The following is an 18,277-nucleotide window of genomic DNA, read 5'->3' on the forward strand; positions in this document are numbered from 1 at the left end:
TATTTTCACTGTACTGTACATAGCATTGTGTACAACCAGCGTGATCGCGCGCGATCAAAGCTTTTTGTTCACTGTGTCTGCGTGCAGTAAACTCAGCGACATAATGTGCTGAGTGTAGTGTCCCAATGTTCGTAGCTCTACACGAGTTTATAGATAGAAATACACCACTGAAGTTCGTTTCCGATCTTAATATTTTACTATTGCATGATGTTGATCTTACAAAGGCCTTAACAAAGTGGGGGACTGCTCCCATCTCACTCCTATTGAAGTTGAGAAGACTTATTATGTTTACAAAAATTTATGTTTATCAACAAAAAAATCACGCACGCGCAGCGCGACGACCACTGCGCTTTAACAGTGCTCAAAGGGTTAAATGCCTTTTGCAAAGTTGTCAACTTGAAAGCAGCTCAGGGGGTGGCGGCAGCGAGTCGGATACTATCGTCTGCTGGCAATTATTTTCGAAAGGTATTGAAATACCTTTTCTACGACCGCCAATGAAAACTTGTCTACTTGAATGAAGCCCAAAGCGAAGGCAGTGAGTCGGATACGGTCGTCTGCTAGCATTTTTTTTCAAAGTTTATATTTTTTACATTAAAAAATGACAAGTTGTCAACTTGTGAGGAGCACTAAGGACAGGAAGTGAGTCGGATACTATCTTCTGCCAGCATTTTTTTCGAAGGGTATTCGCATACGCTTTTTATATCACAAATGAAAGTTGTCAATTTGAAAGAAACCCTAAGGCGGGCAGTTAGTCAGATACTGTCGTCTGCTAGCACAATTGTATTCAGATACCTTTTTATGATCAACAATGAAATGTTCCATAATTATCTAGGTTGTCGCGTTCCCGTCGGAAGATAATATCAGAAAAATAGTTGAGGGGGCGTGAAAAAATATATGAAAGAGAAATGACTTACGGGAATCATTCTTGAGGGAGATGGAAGAGAGGGGAACTGGTAGGCTGAGGAGGGGACATTCTGTAAATGGTAGTTAGAGGACATTAGGTTAGAATGGTTGCCTTCCTCCTGATAGTTCGCATCCAAAATCCATTCCACAGGTATATTTTCACCTAAAATATCCTGGCTATTAATTTCTCAAAATAAAACGGCTGGTTGGCGCAAAAAGTGAATTTCACATATGCGATACATGAGAAGCTTCTCTCATAAGGTCATACACTGTAAGTGATCGCATCTTTTGTGGTGCACTTTTAACTCCGGCTATGCTATTTACCTTATTCTTTGCTCTGACTGTCGAAATACACTGGCCGACAATGTTGTCAGATGGAATGAAAATTTGCCGGTTAAAGCACAACTTAAGTTAGCTTAAGCAGTTATTTGCCAAGATGCTTTAAGAGAAACTTCAATACATATCTACCGAATATAAAGTAAGGCATGTTTAACCTCAAGTTCTCATGAAGGACATTTCCCTGATAGGCTCCATTAACAATTTAGACATAAGTTTATTGCTGGTTAAATTTATAAACAAATACGTTGTTACACCATCAACAAAGTTGTCAGCCAGGTGCTTACGACAGGCGTCGTTAAGCCGACGTATCGGCGACATAATCTACTGACAGGCAACGCTGGAGCTGCCTCTTACGATAGAGCGAGCTGCCATTTGAATGCACAGAGGGATGATGCCAAAATTTACGTTAACGACATCTTTCAAGCTCAAAATAGAACCAGACGTGAACATGAAATACTCCCATGTTTCGGTATATGTTGCAGTTGTCTGTAACATAACCCCTTTCTCTGACATTATTGCAAGTATTGAAATACACTATGTGCAACTCCATTTGAAATTATTGTGATAAGTATCACTAGCAATATTCATCTTGTATGACTGCTGGCAAATTATTTTCGAAAGGTATTGAAATACGTTTTCTACTGCTAAAATGAAAGGTTGTGTACTTGAACGAAGCCCAAAGTGCGGGCAGTGAGTCGGATACTGTCGTCTGCTAGCAATTCTGTTTTTCGAAGGATGTACTTTTTTATGTTCAAAAATTAAAAGTTTTCCACTTGAAAGAAGCACTAAGGGCAGGTAGTGAGTCGGATACTGTCTTCTGCCAGCAATATTTGAATGAAGCGCAAAGTGCGGACATTGAGTCGGATACTGTTGTCTGCTAGAAATTTTTCTCGAAGGGTATACGCTTTTACGTTCAAAAATGACAAGTTGTAAAGTTGTGAGAAGCGCTAAGGACAGGCAGTGAGTCGGATACTATCTTCCGCCAGCAATTTTTTCGAAGGGTATTCGCATACGCTTTTACTATCTCAAATGAAAGTTGTCAATTTGAAAGATAACCTAAGGCGGGCAGTGAGTCAGACACTGTCGTCTGCTAGCACAATTGTATTCAGATACCTTTTTTACGATCATAAATGAAATGTTCCATATTATCTAGGTTGTCGCGTTCCCGTCGAAAAGATAATATAATAAAAAAAAAAAGAGTTAAGGGGGCGGTAAAAAAATATATGAAAGAGAAAGGACTTACGGGAATCATTCTTGAGGGAGATGGAAGAGAGGGGAACTTGTAGGCTGAGGAGGGGACATTCTGTAAATGGTAGTGAGAGGACATTAGGTTAGAATGGTTTGCCTTCCTCCTGATAGTTCGCATTCAAAATCCATTCCACAGGTATATTTTCACCTAAAATATCCTTGCTATTAATTTCTCGAAATAAAACGGCTGGTTGGCGTAAAACGTGAATTTCACATATGCGATACATGAGAAGCTTCTCTCATAAGGTCACCATACACTGTAAGTGATAGCATCTTTTGTGGTGCACTTTTAACTCCGGCTATGCTATTTACCTTATTCTTTGCTCTGACTGTCGAAATACACTGGCCGACAATGTTGTCAGATGGAATAAAAACATTGCCGGTTAAAGCACAACTTACGTCAGCTAAAGCAGTAATTTGCCAAGATGCTATAACAGAAACTTCAATACACATCTATCGAATATAAAGTAGGGCATGACGTATTTGACCTCAAGCTCTCATGAAGGACATTACCCCAATACTCTTCATTAACAATTTAGACATAAGCTTATTGCTGGTTAAATTGATAAACAAATAAACCCATTATACGTAGTTGTACCATCGTTGTCAGCCAGGTGCTATCGATAGGCGTCGGTAAGCCATCATACCGGCTATATAATCTACGGACAGGCAACGCTAGAGCTGCATCTTACGAGAGCGAGCTGCAAGTTGAATGCACAGAGGGATGATGCAAAAATTTATGTTCATGACATCTTTCAAGTTCAAAATAAAACCAGACGTGAACATAAAAATGCTCCAATTTTTTAGTATATGTTGCAGTTGTCTTTAACATAACCCCTTTCTCTGACATTATTCCAAGTATTGAAATACACTATGTGCAACTGCATGAGAAGTTATTGTGATAAATATCACTAGCAATATTCATCTTGTATGACTGCTGGCAAATTATTTTCGAAAGGTATTGAAATACGTTTTCTACGACCAAAAATGAAAAGTTGTGTACTTGAAAGAAGCCCAAAGTGCGGGCAATGAGTCGGATACTGTCATCTGCTAGCAATTCTTTTTTTCGAAGGGTGTACTTTTTTACGTTAAAAATTAAAAGTTGTCAACTTGAAAGAAGCACTAAAGGCAGGTTGTGAGTCGTATACTTGGATGAAGCCCGAAGAGTGGACAGTGAGTCGGATACTGTTGTCTGCTTGAATTATTTTCTAAGGGTATACTGTTTTTACGTTAAAAAATGACGAGTTGTCAACTTGTGAGAAGCGCTAAGGACAGGCAGTGAGTCGAATACTGTCTTCTGCCAGCAATTTTTTTCGAAGGGTATTCGCATACGCTTTTTATATCACAAACGAAAGTTGTCAATTTGAGAGAAAGCCTAAGGCGGGCAGTTAGTCAGATACTCTCGTCTGCTAGCACAATTGTATTCAGATACCTTTTTTACGATCATAAATGAAATGTTCCATAATTATCTAGCTTGTCGCGTTCCCACGATCATAAAAAGAGGTTGCCTTCCGCCTGATGGTTCGCATTCAAAATCCATTCCACTGGTATATTTTCACCTAAAATATCCTGCTATTAATTTCTCAAAACACGGCTAGTTGACGCAAAACGTCGATTTCACATATGCGATACACGAGAAGCTTCTCTCATAAGGTCACCATACACTGTAAGTGATCCCATCTATTGTGGTGCACAGCATATTTATTGACTCCGGCTATGCTGTTAACCTTATTCTTTGCTCTGACTGTCGAAATACACTGGCCGACAATTTTGTCAGATGGAATAAAAAATTTGCCGGTTAAAACACAACTTACGTCAGCTAAAGCAGTAATTTGCCAAGATGCTATAACAGAAACTTCAATACACATCTATCGAATATAAGTAGAGCATGACGTATTTGACCTCAAGCTCTCATGAAGGACATTACCCCAATACTCTTCATTAACAATTTAGACATAAGCTTATTGCTGGTTAAATTGATAAACAAATAAACCCATTATACGTAGTTGTACCATCGACAAAGTTGTCAGCCAGGTGTTAACGATAGGCGTCGGAAGCCGACATATCGGCGACATAATCTGCGGACAGGCAACGCTGAGCTGCATCTTACGAGAGCGAGCTGCCATTTGAATGCACAGAGGGATGATGCCAAATTTACGTTAACGACATCTTTCAAGCTCAACATAGTACCAAACGTGAACATAAAATGCTCCCATATTTCAGTATATGTTGCAGTTGTCTGTAACATAACCCTTTTCTCTGACATTATTGCAAGTATTGAAATATATTATGTGAACTCCATTATAAGTTATTGTGATAAATATCACTAGCAATATTCATCTTGTATGACTGCTGGCAAATTATTTTCTAAAGGTATTGAAAACGTTTTCTACGACCAAAAATGAAAAGTTGTGTACTTGAAAGAAGCCCAAAGTGCGGGCAATGAGTCGGATACTGTCGTCTGCTAGCTATTTTTTGCTGCCAGCAATACTTGAATCAAGCCCAAAGTGCGGACAGTGAGTCGGATACTATAGTCTGCTAGAAGTGTTTTTCTAAGTGTATACTGTTTTTACGTTCAAAATGACGAGTTGACAACTTGTGAGGAGCACTAAGGGCAGGCAGTGAGTCGAATACTGTCTTCTGCCAGCAATTTTTTTCGAAGGGTATTCGCATACGCTTTTTATATCACAAATGAAAGTTGTCAATTTGAAAGAAACCCAAAGGCGGGCAGTGAGTCAGAAACTGTCGTCTGCTAGCACAATTGTATTCAGATACCCTTTTTACGATCATAATAATCAAACATATAAACTAACAATGTCATTGTCATAAACAGCTACATGACCTTGAAAACTGTCATGTTCTCATTATTAACATTTGTAAAAAGATTCATCAGCTGTCTGTCCGAGAATATCTAATTTCTAAACGAATAACTATGCAAATCAGTATTAATTATCCAAGCCACGACAAACAAAAGTATTCATTTCTTGCCACTCCCAATCAGAATCAATGTAACAGATAAGATGCGATTCCGCACCGATAACTTGAGATATCGTGCATGCCCACAGACAGACAGATATAAGTATGACAAGAGCTGGCCAGGTGAGCTAAACACGATATCTTGACCTAAAACTCCGTTTTAGGGTTATGTGTGTATGTGAACATGTTAGCTAAAGACGACATCTTGACCTAAAAATCCGTTTTACAAGCTCCCAGGAGCCCAATACAATGCTACCGTTTACGGCCTTTATTAACCTGGGACTTTGCTTCAGGGATGACATACGTAATTATGGTAATTACGATTGTTATTTTCGACTGCTTCCGTTGTCAGCATGCAGTCCCTTGTCCAAACACTGGGCTCACATCCATTACCCACCCCAGGGTCCCTTGATTGCTTTTGGCGACCTTCTAAGGTGACGTTCAGGAATCATTGACTCATGACTCCCATTCAGAGCTAACCGATAACACCGTCGTTTGAAAACATTTATCTCAGTCCTGACGAAGGTCACCCGTTTATATCGAGGTAAATATATTTCGCATACACGGAGTTGAAGCCAAAATTAATGAAAAAAACAGTATGTTTCTAATCTTAGTGAGCTGGAACCAACATTAGCTGTGTCAGACCTTTTTCTCGTTAGACTGAAAAAAGAATTATGTCATAAATATTTTACTTTTCGCTGAGCAAGGCAAGCTGCATGTCTGGGACAATTATGACCGTCACGATTTTATCCCTTTCTGAAGGCCCGGCCGGTGGTAAAAAGGTATACTAAGTCTTCCTCATACTAACCCACCATTAATACTATACTACGAAGTCACTCTCTTGAGCCGGCGACTTTTATCTTCTTGTTTTCGTTGAGCAGAATACCGAGACGCGGTTGAAACATAGTCCTCGGAGCGTGCATCTCCATCAAGCATAAAAACATCATTTTGTACACCGGCGCGCAATAGACAGATCTGCTAGAGAAGTGGAAGGTTTCATTGAAAGGGATGACTACTGTCCGTCAACTATAGCCACTTTTTAAAATCACATAGAATCTTTGCACGCTTCTTGCATAGCGCTTAATATCGCCACACACAGAGACACAGACACACACTCAGAACGAAACAAAAACCAAAAAAAACAAGGGCATCACCATGGTGAGTCAGTTTCCTCAGAAAACGGAATCGAAAGATTTTCAATCTACAAAAACCAAAATCAAAACAAAACCCAGGGAGTATATTTTGAACCTAGCGCGTAAAGTACCTTAGTCCCCTCTTCTGTGCAATCTTACTGTAGATTAGAAGGAAGACGGACTCGGATTTGAAAGTCAAGTCTCTCAAGGGGATGCAAATGAATGATGAAAATGTTGTGCCACACTTTCCAGATTGCTGGTCAGCCTTTTGCGATAGGAAGACGAGGCTTATAATTACACGAGATCTCACTTCGTTTATAGCTCATACTGAAAACCAGCTCATCGGAAAGATAAGTAACGATGTGTCCACCCATGCATTTTGAATAACAAAGGAGCATTACAGTGCGTTACATGTATATTATATGCCACATCATCCTCTGATAGGGATCAAGTACGCTTACTCTAAATCACTTTTGAGGGAAATTCACATTTTAAAATGCAGAGGATTATTTCAAAGACAGAAGTGCCTTTCGTCGAGAGATTGAAAATTGAAGTGTATCTTGACTGGAAACGGTATAATTATGACCACCGCTATCTTGTGCATATATATCATGTCTCGAAAATTGGAATGTATATTTGTCAACTAAGCCAGCAACAATCACAGTGCGAATTAAACGTTTTCCAAGTCTCACTAGATCTTTGTGCCATAAAATTTGAGAACAATACGACCTCTGCCTCTTAAAAGCATCTCACCGTTGAGTATTTATGCCTCAGTCCCTCACCAGTCGTACTGAAGGACTGTTATCCAATGAATCACTAACACGCGGATGTATTATAAAATTATGTTTACGTGTGTACAAGCAAAATTACAATTTGTTGCTTGCCAAAGAGATGGTGCTCCGGGTAATATAGACATATTACCCTCAGGGCGACATCACTGCACGAGTCAGGTTATATATATATATTCCTTTAGGTGTTATATCTCTTTTATTCTCTGTCAAGTGATTGAATCCAGGCCAATCACGATACATATAATCGCATTGGAAGACGTTGAAGGATTTGCTGCTGATTGACTTAATTTAAACCATGAGGACTACTTGTATCACAAAAAAATCATCAGATAGGATAATTATGCACGGAACTTGACGTTAAGTGTCCATAAAAGTCACAAAATTTCAAAAAAGCACGAGCAATGTGCCTTTGTGCCACAAAATTGGTCTTCTTTATTTGCTAAAGTGGGCCTGTGAGGGTGTAATTTTCTCAGAAATCTATGTTAATGCAATGTATTCCACGTTCGCTTGCAATCAAGGATCGGAAGAGGTGGCCCGCTGCCGCTCGACGTCAGTATGGAAAGCTACCTTTGAAACCTTCAATGAACGTCACTTAGTCGTCCCTTGGATATGGCAAAAGTGAGCACCGCACTGAAACAAGGTGCAGATAAGAAGTCGATGTAATCATGAATAGTTAATTGCCCACACATGACTTCCTACTATTGTGATTGTGACCATATAGATGAGAACTTTCCTTTCATCAAACCTAAAACTTCCTTCAAGTTTGCTGCAGTGTGTTATAAATGTGTCGCACTATAAGAATTTACCTGAAACACGATTTGAACTAATTTGGGATAATTTGATGGTGAAGTAATGTTGGTTTAATCTGCAAATGTAATATCATTTGCTTTTCTTTTTAAGCTATACACTTGTTTTTTTATGAGTAATTGGTAATATTGCAACATTCAGCTATGGGCATGCCCTAACACTTTTGAAAAATTTGAAAAATGTGAAGATCCAATTATCCCAAATTAGTTCCAATCGTGTTCCGACTACGCTGAGCTAATGATCACAATAGTATCACAAAATACTCCTATACTACGAACTCCAGATCTCTTCAACATTATTACGTTGCCACACATTGTGAATCCGAGAATGTAATGTTTTATGGACGGGTTGTGAAAGAGCTACTGGTTATACCATAGCTCCATAGTGAGTTAAGGCATGTGAAAGTTCCTGTACTTTTATGAAATGCCTTTGCACTTGTAATTAAGACTGACATATATAATATTACGCTTATCCAAACGTGTTCCACTACCTATCGGCATCATGAGTCAAAACTGAACGCATAACCGCATAACCTAAATTTGCTGCTATTTTCGGCGTTCAGGTACACAGCACATCTGCACGCATCGTCTCATTTCACAGAGACACAGCCAGGCAATTCCAGACATTGTAACCCGCGGCGTTTTGATATGAAACAATTTAGAGGCATTTGGGCGAATTTAAAATTGGATGGGGTAGCACTGAAAGTGGTTCGCAACTTTACTGCCCACAAAAGATTTGAAACTTCTCCCATCCCGCCCATCAGCGTCCTTCCTTCTCCACTGCTGGACTATTAATCCTTGTAGCCACAAGTCATCCCTTTTACAAACCTGTCCACTCCCTTCTCTCCGTCGAGTGATTTACCCTCCAGGAGTTTAACGTCACCCAGTCCGTTTGGTCTTTTCGTAGTTGCTATCTGAGGAGATCAATTACTTTTCCCTCGACGCGACGGGGAACATGCCCGCCCTCCTCGAAACCGCTCACGAACTCCTTTTTGCTAAGAGCCGTTGCTATGACGGTAGTCTTGATTTTAAGACTGAATAATGTTGAGCTGTAAACCGCGGTTCAAAACCGATTGAAAACACTCTGGATATTCTTTTCAAAACCACTTTACAAGCACTACATTCACATATCATATATGTCCCTAGTACACATGCCAACACAAACACTGTGCCCTCGTTTACACACTTTATACCAAAGTTGAAGTGAATTCCTTGTTAAAAATGTTATTGCGGTGTAATGTCCTTCGAACTATTACTTGTTAGTTGCTCGAGGCTTCTCCGTCATCGCGTATTTGATTTATGCCTGATTGAGATCTCGGTCCACCTGACTTCCAATCGCCAACAAGTTTCATTGTGTATATTGAATTGGCATCATGGTTGAATTACCAAGAGCAGTGAAAAAGTAGAAGAAATCTGTGCGTTTATATCTTTCTTGGTTTTAGAATTTTACTTGTTGTCCATAACCGCCGTACCCCAACTTTTCTCTCTAGAATTATTCATGCAGCAATTACCCCAAGAGTCATGATTATATCATCGGCTCTTACCGTGTTACAGAACACATTCTCTACATTGTACATCGGTACATCGTGGGCTTCTACACCAACTTCCATTTTAGTGTATCGAAAAACTGATAAGAACTACAATAAAATCGATGTGATACAACAGTAGAGCCGATGTGGTCAACGATTTCTTAATGACATTGTATGAGGAAAGACTGCATCATGTTACACTGTCAGGTGCAATTATTATGAGTCGATCATGGAAGAATCAATTCCGTCTGTAAAAGTTGAAGCATCGTCTAGCAGGAGGTCAATTTTGCAGACGGAGTTGACTCCTTCATGATGGACTTATAGTACCTGGCTGATAATTGCACTGACAGACTGAGTGTAATGTGACAGTCTTTCCTGATAAAATGAAATTTAAAAAAATCATTGACCTCGTCGATCTTACAGTTATTCTATCAGTTTTTCGATACACTAAAATGAAAATGGTTGTAACATGTTTAATCCTAACGGCTACTCCATACAGAAACAGCGAAAACCAGCGCCTGACTACCATTTAGCGTTCATAAGAAACGGAACGGCTGATACACAGTTCATGTATGATGATCTAGGTGAACCACGGTGATATTACTTCATTTTCCGCCTTCTTTTGTCGTGTGGGTCATGCTTACGTGCACAGCATTACACGAACCGACGTAGCAAATTGCCTCTAATCTTACTGTTAGGCCACATAAAGAAAATCCTTTTTTACCGTCATTGGATTTTTGAAAAACCTGCCAGCAAGCAAGGGGGAAAAACAAACACAGACAAAAAACACAAGTGTATTGACATAAGCTCAGTTTTAATTTGGCTTCTTTTAGAAAAATAATTATTATATTTGCAATACCAAAATGTTGCCAAAATTGTCGCCATTGCATGAAATGACTATGAAACTATGAAAACGCGATGCTCTGTCTATGCTTTTGAAAAACCCACAGAATTTGTGGTGCAGCGAAAATATGCAAGATTTCCAGGTCTCGCAGTTCTTCAAATCCCCAAGGCGCATCCATTTTTAAACATGTATCGCTCAAAGCGAAGGTAGTGTATTATAACATCTCATATTCGAGAAAAATGGGGTGACTGAAGCATGGTTACAACTGTTCTTTCAGCACGCGAAAAATATTGTATGTGATATCTGCCTAACTACAAAGCTTTGTGTTTCAACTGTCTTACCGAAGCCTTTATTTAGCTCTGCGCTGCTCCTATTGTTGAACGGTCGGTATATTACACTTGATACAAATGTTTTGTATATTAAAGTAACCTTTATCTTGTTGTATATTTTACCATTCTTATATATTTGTACGTACATTAAATTTACTTTACGTCTCTCATTTCACTTGAATGTTTTTATGAGCAATATCACTACCAATTTTCATCAAATTCCTTGGGTTCACCACTGATGTACAGCTTCAATTAATAATTCAATATGCAATATTTTAAAGTGACTCGGATATGGAACTGAAATTTTTTCACTACACTCGTATCTTTTATATCCACAAGTTTGATATATTTCTTCAACTTTGGTAGAGTCCTAAATATATTCCTAATTGTGATAAATCGTTAAATTTGCAAATGCTATTTAAACATTCAACGAATTTCATGATTTATGAGAGTGTTTGCCTGGAAATTGAAAGATTAAACTTTATGAGGAAAATTCAAATCATTTCCAATCGAAATCAACAATAAAGTCCCGGATCACCGTGCAAAAAGTTATACAGAGAAAAAATTATGCAATAATTCCCGACACATGCAATTCAAAATTGCTGCCAACTTTGTGTTCCCTCTATGATGAAAATTCGATTTTCATAACATAAGCCCGTGGAAACGTTAGTTAGTCCATTAGCTTCAAAATGAGCTCCATAAAGTGGTAGGCCAAAATAAGTGTTTTAAGTATTTGACAGTCCGAATGTCTATCTCAGAGGTGCATTCTTCCTTATTGCTTATCAAACAATATTATTGACATGATACTGCAAAATGACCTTGAAGACAATTTTGATTGCAGAAAGATTTTTTTTAAAAAAATGGAAATTTCTCAAAATCTCACCATTCTGGCTGTACTATACTTCACTTTGTTGGACACATCTGAAAGGTCAAACACAATTATACACAATTATATCGTGTCTTTCTGCAATCTCGATATTGTGAAAAAGCGAAAAAAATGTGCTGTAGAGTTGACACAGAGATTGCCCGCCTTCTCTAAAATTACTGGAGCTGCTAAATATCTGTGCGATTCACTCATTATAACAAACTTGCCTAGGTTATCAAATTTCATTTTCGCGTGATGTACACGGACAATGGTTAGAGCTTTCTCTTTGGCGTGTACGTATCATGGTGTACGTTTTAGACCTTTAATCCCAATACACATCTTACTGGAACAGCAATTCACAATAAGTGACATGAATATATATTGCTAGTTTTTTACCACGACGTGCCGGAATGCAAAGTGTGTCAACAGTACTAGTTTTACGATGTAAATGAAGTGGGGATCGATTAAATTTCTTTGTTGATAATAAATAGTTCACAATATGTTTTGGTACATCGACAAAAGTTGACATGAATAATTTACCATGGTTTACAGTTTAACAGAGAAAACACGATGGCAAGTTCATATAAAATAATTGAAATGTATTTGACTTTAAATTTTCTATTGCAGGTAATAAAGATGTTGATATTGGTTGTCGTGCTGTTCATGATCTGCTGGCTACCCCTTCATGTCTTTATGTTGGTGACTCGATTCTCGCCTTATATATACGGCGACACTTATCACCAGGATCTGATGAGAAAGATAAATTCAGTGGTCCTGTGGCTAGCCATGTCCAACAGCTTCATGAACCCAGTTATCTACAGTTTTCTGAACGAGGGTTTTCGGGTAAGTGATCGATGCGCGACATCCATTGCTATAAATTTAGCCCTCTAATTTAAGGTTGCAAAGTATATAATGTACACGCTTACATGCGATAGCGGGGTGCATGATAACGCGACGTGAAGTTCACAGAGATATTTCCACTTACGTAGGTCTCGTCCGTTGCTTGCTTCAAAAGCAGTCGCCAGGTAGAATCACTTCGTAGCGTACGTGGCATACTGCTCTTTAAAGTGTTTGGTTGTCACTGCATTGACATTTCATTTAAAAAAGCCTGTAGCGATCAAAGAGTAAATTACCCATCCCGACGGATAGAAACGAATACTTGAACATAATGTAACTTCATAATAGTTTGGAAGAAAAGAGTCACATTACAAGGCTTTATAATCATGAGAGAGCTTAAACCTACATGTACGTGATCGGGGACTCGAATTCAAAGCAAAGACCTTTTGAACGACTTGGATACTCACAACCAGACTACTGCATACATAAGTGGTCTGCCCGTCTATGAATTCTCCTTTGCACATGCTTCACCTTAACTATAGAACTTACTGCCATAAGGTTTCAAAGATCTTCAGCATTGCAAGCTTTCAAAAGAAACCTGAAAACGCGTCTGTTCAACGGAGCATATAGTGTGTCTTAAGGCCATTGTCTGGGCTAATGTCGGTCAAATGCTCAAAAATCTAATTTTATTTTTTTCCTTCATTGTCACCCTCGACATGTATACTTTCAAATAAGCTATATCATTCTTCAAAAAATATTAACTAAAATCGAGAAAAATCGTGTTTTTTTCCCACTGACCCCTGGTCAAATTTTATTTAGTCTAATTATATATTCAAAACAGGTAAATCGCTATTTTTGGTTGCCTAAAAACTTTGTTGAGTTATGGCATCATGTATGAAGTAGTGACCATTTGCTTGCTTATTGAAGAGCTTTTTCGGAGGTAAAAATATGGCGTTGTGGAAATTGTGAGTTTGAGACTAATTGCAGTCTTAAAAAGCCAGATCAATGAGTAATCGGGAAGAAATTTGCAACAAATGATTCTGTTTTATATTTTGTGTGGATATTACTGTAAGGCATATGAAGATTTCATTCAGTATAGCAATTAAACCAGAAAACAAACCATATTAGACGTTATGGTGTCCATATACATAACAAGTAAAGAATCTCACATGAATTTCATTATCATGCTGATTATAAAATCAATGTTTTTTTGATAATTAACAGTTCATTTTTCACTTAGAAAGCAATTACAACCAGGCTTTTGTAAATAGAATTCTAACTGACAATTTAAACTTGTCCAATACCCTATTTTGAGGTCGTAAACTTTGCATGAAGTATGAGTATCACCTTTATGTTGTAAACATTTCAATCCAATACTCCTAACAATTGTGTTTTGTACTGCATTCGTTTCTTGTGGCAGTAATAACTCTTGAAAGAATAATTGGAATGCAATGAAAATCAGCCAACATATGTGAAATTAAATACTTTACAAAACAAACTTCAAAAAACAAGGTCATCCAATCATGTCATAGTAGAAACTTGACGGAAAGTTGTGAAATTTACTAATTTTTCAATCTTACCGAGATGACTATGATTTAATTTATATTGACATCTTATACAGTCATAGATTTAGGTTCATATTGTAATACATATACATCTGAATGCTACAGAAAAATTCGGTTGTTGTATGACTTTTCGTTCAATAGATATCTTTGCCACAAATTTCCTCATATTTTTAACCCTGTAATTGTCTCCACGGCAACCGAATATCCGGTTTTCCTCCCCCTGCACTGCATTTTACCATCTACTGCAACAAAAGATGACAAACTCTGAAAACAAGGTACTACACGGTTAGTGTTTTAAAATAGCCCCTACAATAGCCTTAAGCCAGTAGGCGTCACAGAGCAAAACGACCGTTTACATGCTTGGTTTTTTGGCGCTTAACCTTGTTAATTGACAGGCTCATGTACCTGCACAGAACTGAAATTTGATATTGATGGATGACATTATCAGTCTATCATGTACAGACAAATGACGCCCATACGGGGGTGGGGGTGGACTGACGCATGATTTAATTGCTGCGAATTATAGTTTACTCCCTTTCAACTCACATGTAAAATTTCTCCACTTTTTTCAGGCTGACGTAAGGGCAATGGGTCGACGTGGATGTTGCCGGGCGCACACTCACAACCTGAGGCTTCGAAAGCGCCATCGCTTTTCGACGTCGTCGATGTCGACGGCATTTTCTTCGTCGGGCAAAAGATCCACAATCACACGCATCGATACGGAGATCGGAGTACCTGTCTCATCTGTCTCGCGAAACAACCTCGTAAGGTCGATCGAGTTTGATGAAAGTGCGAGGGATTAGAAAAGGCGCTCTATTTCTACTGTGAAGGTCGTCACAGGAGCATGGCATATTGTCTATTAACACTGATTGCGTGGGCAATACAGCCTGGGTATACCATTCAGACAATCCATTTGAGATTTTGATGGTCAAACTTTTACCCTTTCCCAGATACTCCCGATGTTTTGACAGGCTGTGTCCCGAAAGTTGAAAAAAGTGTTTGATTGATAGGGATTTTCTTGGCAAATTGGGAAATGTATCGCGGCCTTTTCCTGTAACAGCTATTCTATTGCACGTGAAGGTTTCCAGCAGTATTGATTCATTCTGCTTATCCCCCTACTCACTTGTAATTGTTACATTTTGGTTATCTCATTTGCTGCCTTCCAGCAAGACGCAAAAATTACATCAATTTGATCTCATCCAGGGCGGAAACCGCCATGTGACATTGTCATCTTAATTAGTTCTCATCTACCATGATGTGTGTCATAGACAGTTTTTCTGCATCGAATTTTATTTTCTGGTATTTTGAAAGCTATCTTTTGCTAGGGTGTTCCTTCTCGGGGTGTGAGATTAAGTCTCGTGTATTCTTCCCATTTTATTTCTTCTCTTTTGGCAGTTACTTTTGCTTAACGGTAAGTTTTAACGGCCTTCAGAAGTACTGCTTTGAGTTTAAACAGCCCGCACGTTGCCAATATGTGAATTGCACGATTTTGAATTGCAGTGATGTGTTTGGTCAGCCTGCAGCTGAGTGCGACTTTTGTTCTTCGTGTTCTGTAGTTTCTTGGATTTAACATGCTAGTTTTCTCGTGTAGTGTGGCTTTACTAGTACTGCTTTTAACTATGGATAAATGCCATCTTTCTGTGCGTGAAGGTTCTAGTGTTTGCGCTACAGCTATATGTAGGAAGATTCCTGCTGATGGCATCCATGACAGAAGTTTTGCTTTTCGTAAGTGTCAAAGGCTGAGCCTTGTATTATTTGCAAGGATTGGGCAGATCAATTATGGCGCAATATCCATAATCCAGAATTGCTGCAAGAGAAGCAAGGTTCGCAAGGTAGGTCTCAGAAGGAGAAATCCAGAAAGTCGGCTAGTAGTACAGCAGAGAGTTTGCCCTCACAATCTTCAAGGAGTATGGAAAGTTTGAAGGTCTTCGTCCCTCATATCTTAGGGAAATTGGTTCTTGTAAGGCCAGACAATTCAACTGTACTTGGAGTTGGGGGACCTCGCGCCCATCTCTCTGAATCCTTACTGGGTATCTAATGAATTGTACATTGTCAGAAACATAGGATTAGGGCAGCCCACATACCAGGCACATGCACTTTGACAGCAGATGTTCTGTCCAGAAGATGACCTATCCCAACAGAGTGGGTATCAAAACACCAGGTTGTCCCTTTTCAAGGTGTTGAACAAGCTCATATTATATAGGTCTGTTTGCAAAGGTGCACAATGCTCATCTACAGGTGTACTGTTTTCTGATACCAGACCAGGAGTAGAGGCAGGGGATGCCTTTCAATTCCATGGACAAACATGTTTGCCGATAGACTTTTCCTCCAGTGTCTCTGATTCCCAGAGTTCTAAGCAAGATATGGCATGAGGAGTGTGTTGTCATTCTGATGGTCCTTAATTGGCCGACTCGGAGACATTCATGGTCCCATCGATTGCTCGACTTGCTCGAAGAGATTCCGATAAATATACCAGAGATCCAAGACTTTCTGAACCAGTCGTTGTCAAGTTTTCTTCACCAAGATTCATCAGTCCTCCAGTTGACTGTTAGGAAACTGTCAAGAAATGCTTTTGTTCAGGGAGATTTTCAGCGAGAGCTGCAGAATATGCAGCAAACTCTCGTCGGTCATCAACCAGTAAATATACAGGAAGTATTCAATGACAGGTGAAGAGAACATGTTGACCTCATGCATCCCCCTGTTAGTTCTAAAGCCAGGGGCGGCAAAATCCAGGGGGGGTCATCGTAAATTTGGAATCCGCGAAGGGGGGGTCATCGCTTTTTCACTGGTAGGAAAGGGGGTCACCACATTTCAAAAAACATAATACCTACAATAAAGTTCACTTTATGCCATGGCCATGATCGACCCTCTTTACCGGCGGGCCGCCTTGGGCGGCCCACTACAATAAATATACTTTATGTATTACCCATAACCCTCTTAACGGGCTGACGCCTTTGGCGGCCCAATCCAATCAGGTTTACTTCATGCAATGGACATGATACCTATAACTGGAGTTCAAATGCAATGGCCATGATCGACCCTCTTTACCGGCGGGGCGCCTCTGGCGGCCAACTACAAAAAATTGACTTTATGTAATACCCATAACCCTCTTAACGGGCTGACGCCTTTGGCGGCCCAATCCAATCAGGTTTACTTCATGCAATGGACATGATACCTATAACCGGAGTTCAAATGCAATGGCCATGATCGACCCTCCTTACCGGCGGGACACCTTTGGTGGCCCACTAGAATAAAGTTGACTTTACGTAATGGCCCATGACCCTCTAACCGGAGGGCTGCCTTTGGCGAACCACTACAATAAAGTTTACTTTATACAATGTCCATGGACATAAGTTATCTATGGAAATTAAGTTAAAAATTGCCTTACAGTCGTCCTAATTAACAGACGTTTGCATGGATGTGACTGAGAAGTTTGTGCACTGGCATCTCTGCTACACGAATAAAGTGCGCCGCATACCGGAGTTCAAATCCAAACCGTGCGGGTAAATTTGACATATGGCTTTGGTTATTTTTCAGCTGGGGGGGGGGGGGGTTAATCAAATTTTTTCGTCTGACAAAGGGGGTCATCTTTTTTTCACGAAAAATGCAGGGGGTCTATATTTTTTTGAACACCGGCGACAAGATTTTGTCGCCCCCCAGGCCGTAAAAACTGAACGGTCCCTAAAATCCCAATTTTTTATCATACTGTGTTGAGCTCATTTCTTCAGATTAATGGTGAATGTAGTGTAAGGTCAGCATCCGCTTTGGATAGACTGGTTAAAGGATCTTTTGTAAAATGTCCTCCTCAGGGAGACATTTGCCTTCTTGGAGTCTTCCATTGATATTAGATTCACTAAGACAAGCTCCTTATGAGCCGATGAGTGGCCTTTTTCTCAGCTCTGGCATTTGGACGCAGACGTAGTAAGATTCATGCTTTGTCTATCAATAGTGCTTAACAGGTGTTAGATTGTTGCCTAGGGCAGGTCTCCTTCCAAGAATGAATCTGTATCTCATGTTGGCACAGATATATAGTAAATTTTCGATCGAATTGGAACTCACAATGTACGACAGCCAGTCACACAGCGAAGACGCCACAGTCAAAACCACTCGTC

The 18,277-nt window shown here is 39.4% G+C and overlaps 1 protein-coding gene across 1 annotated transcript in view; it reads left to right on the forward strand.

Moving 5' to 3' along the window:
• The window catches only part of LOC139119000 (substance-K receptor-like), a 34,255-nt gene extending 19,287 nt beyond the window's left edge, over nucleotides 1-14,968 (forward strand). Inside the window, exons 3-4 of the mRNA XM_070682609.1 lie at nucleotides 12,391-12,606; nucleotides 14,738-14,968. Coding sequence (XP_070538710.1) covers nucleotides 12,391-12,606; nucleotides 14,738-14,968 — 447 coding nt within the window. The remainder of the gene's footprint in view (nucleotides 1-12,390; nucleotides 12,607-14,737) is intronic.
• The last annotated feature ends 3,309 nt before the right edge of the window (nucleotides 14,969-18,277 follow it).

The sequence above is a fragment of the Ptychodera flava genome, chromosome 19 (assembly GCF_041260155.1).
Source record: "Ptychodera flava strain L36383 chromosome 19, AS_Pfla_20210202, whole genome shotgun sequence".
NCBI lineage: Eukaryota > Metazoa > Hemichordata > Enteropneusta > Ptychoderidae > Ptychodera > Ptychodera flava.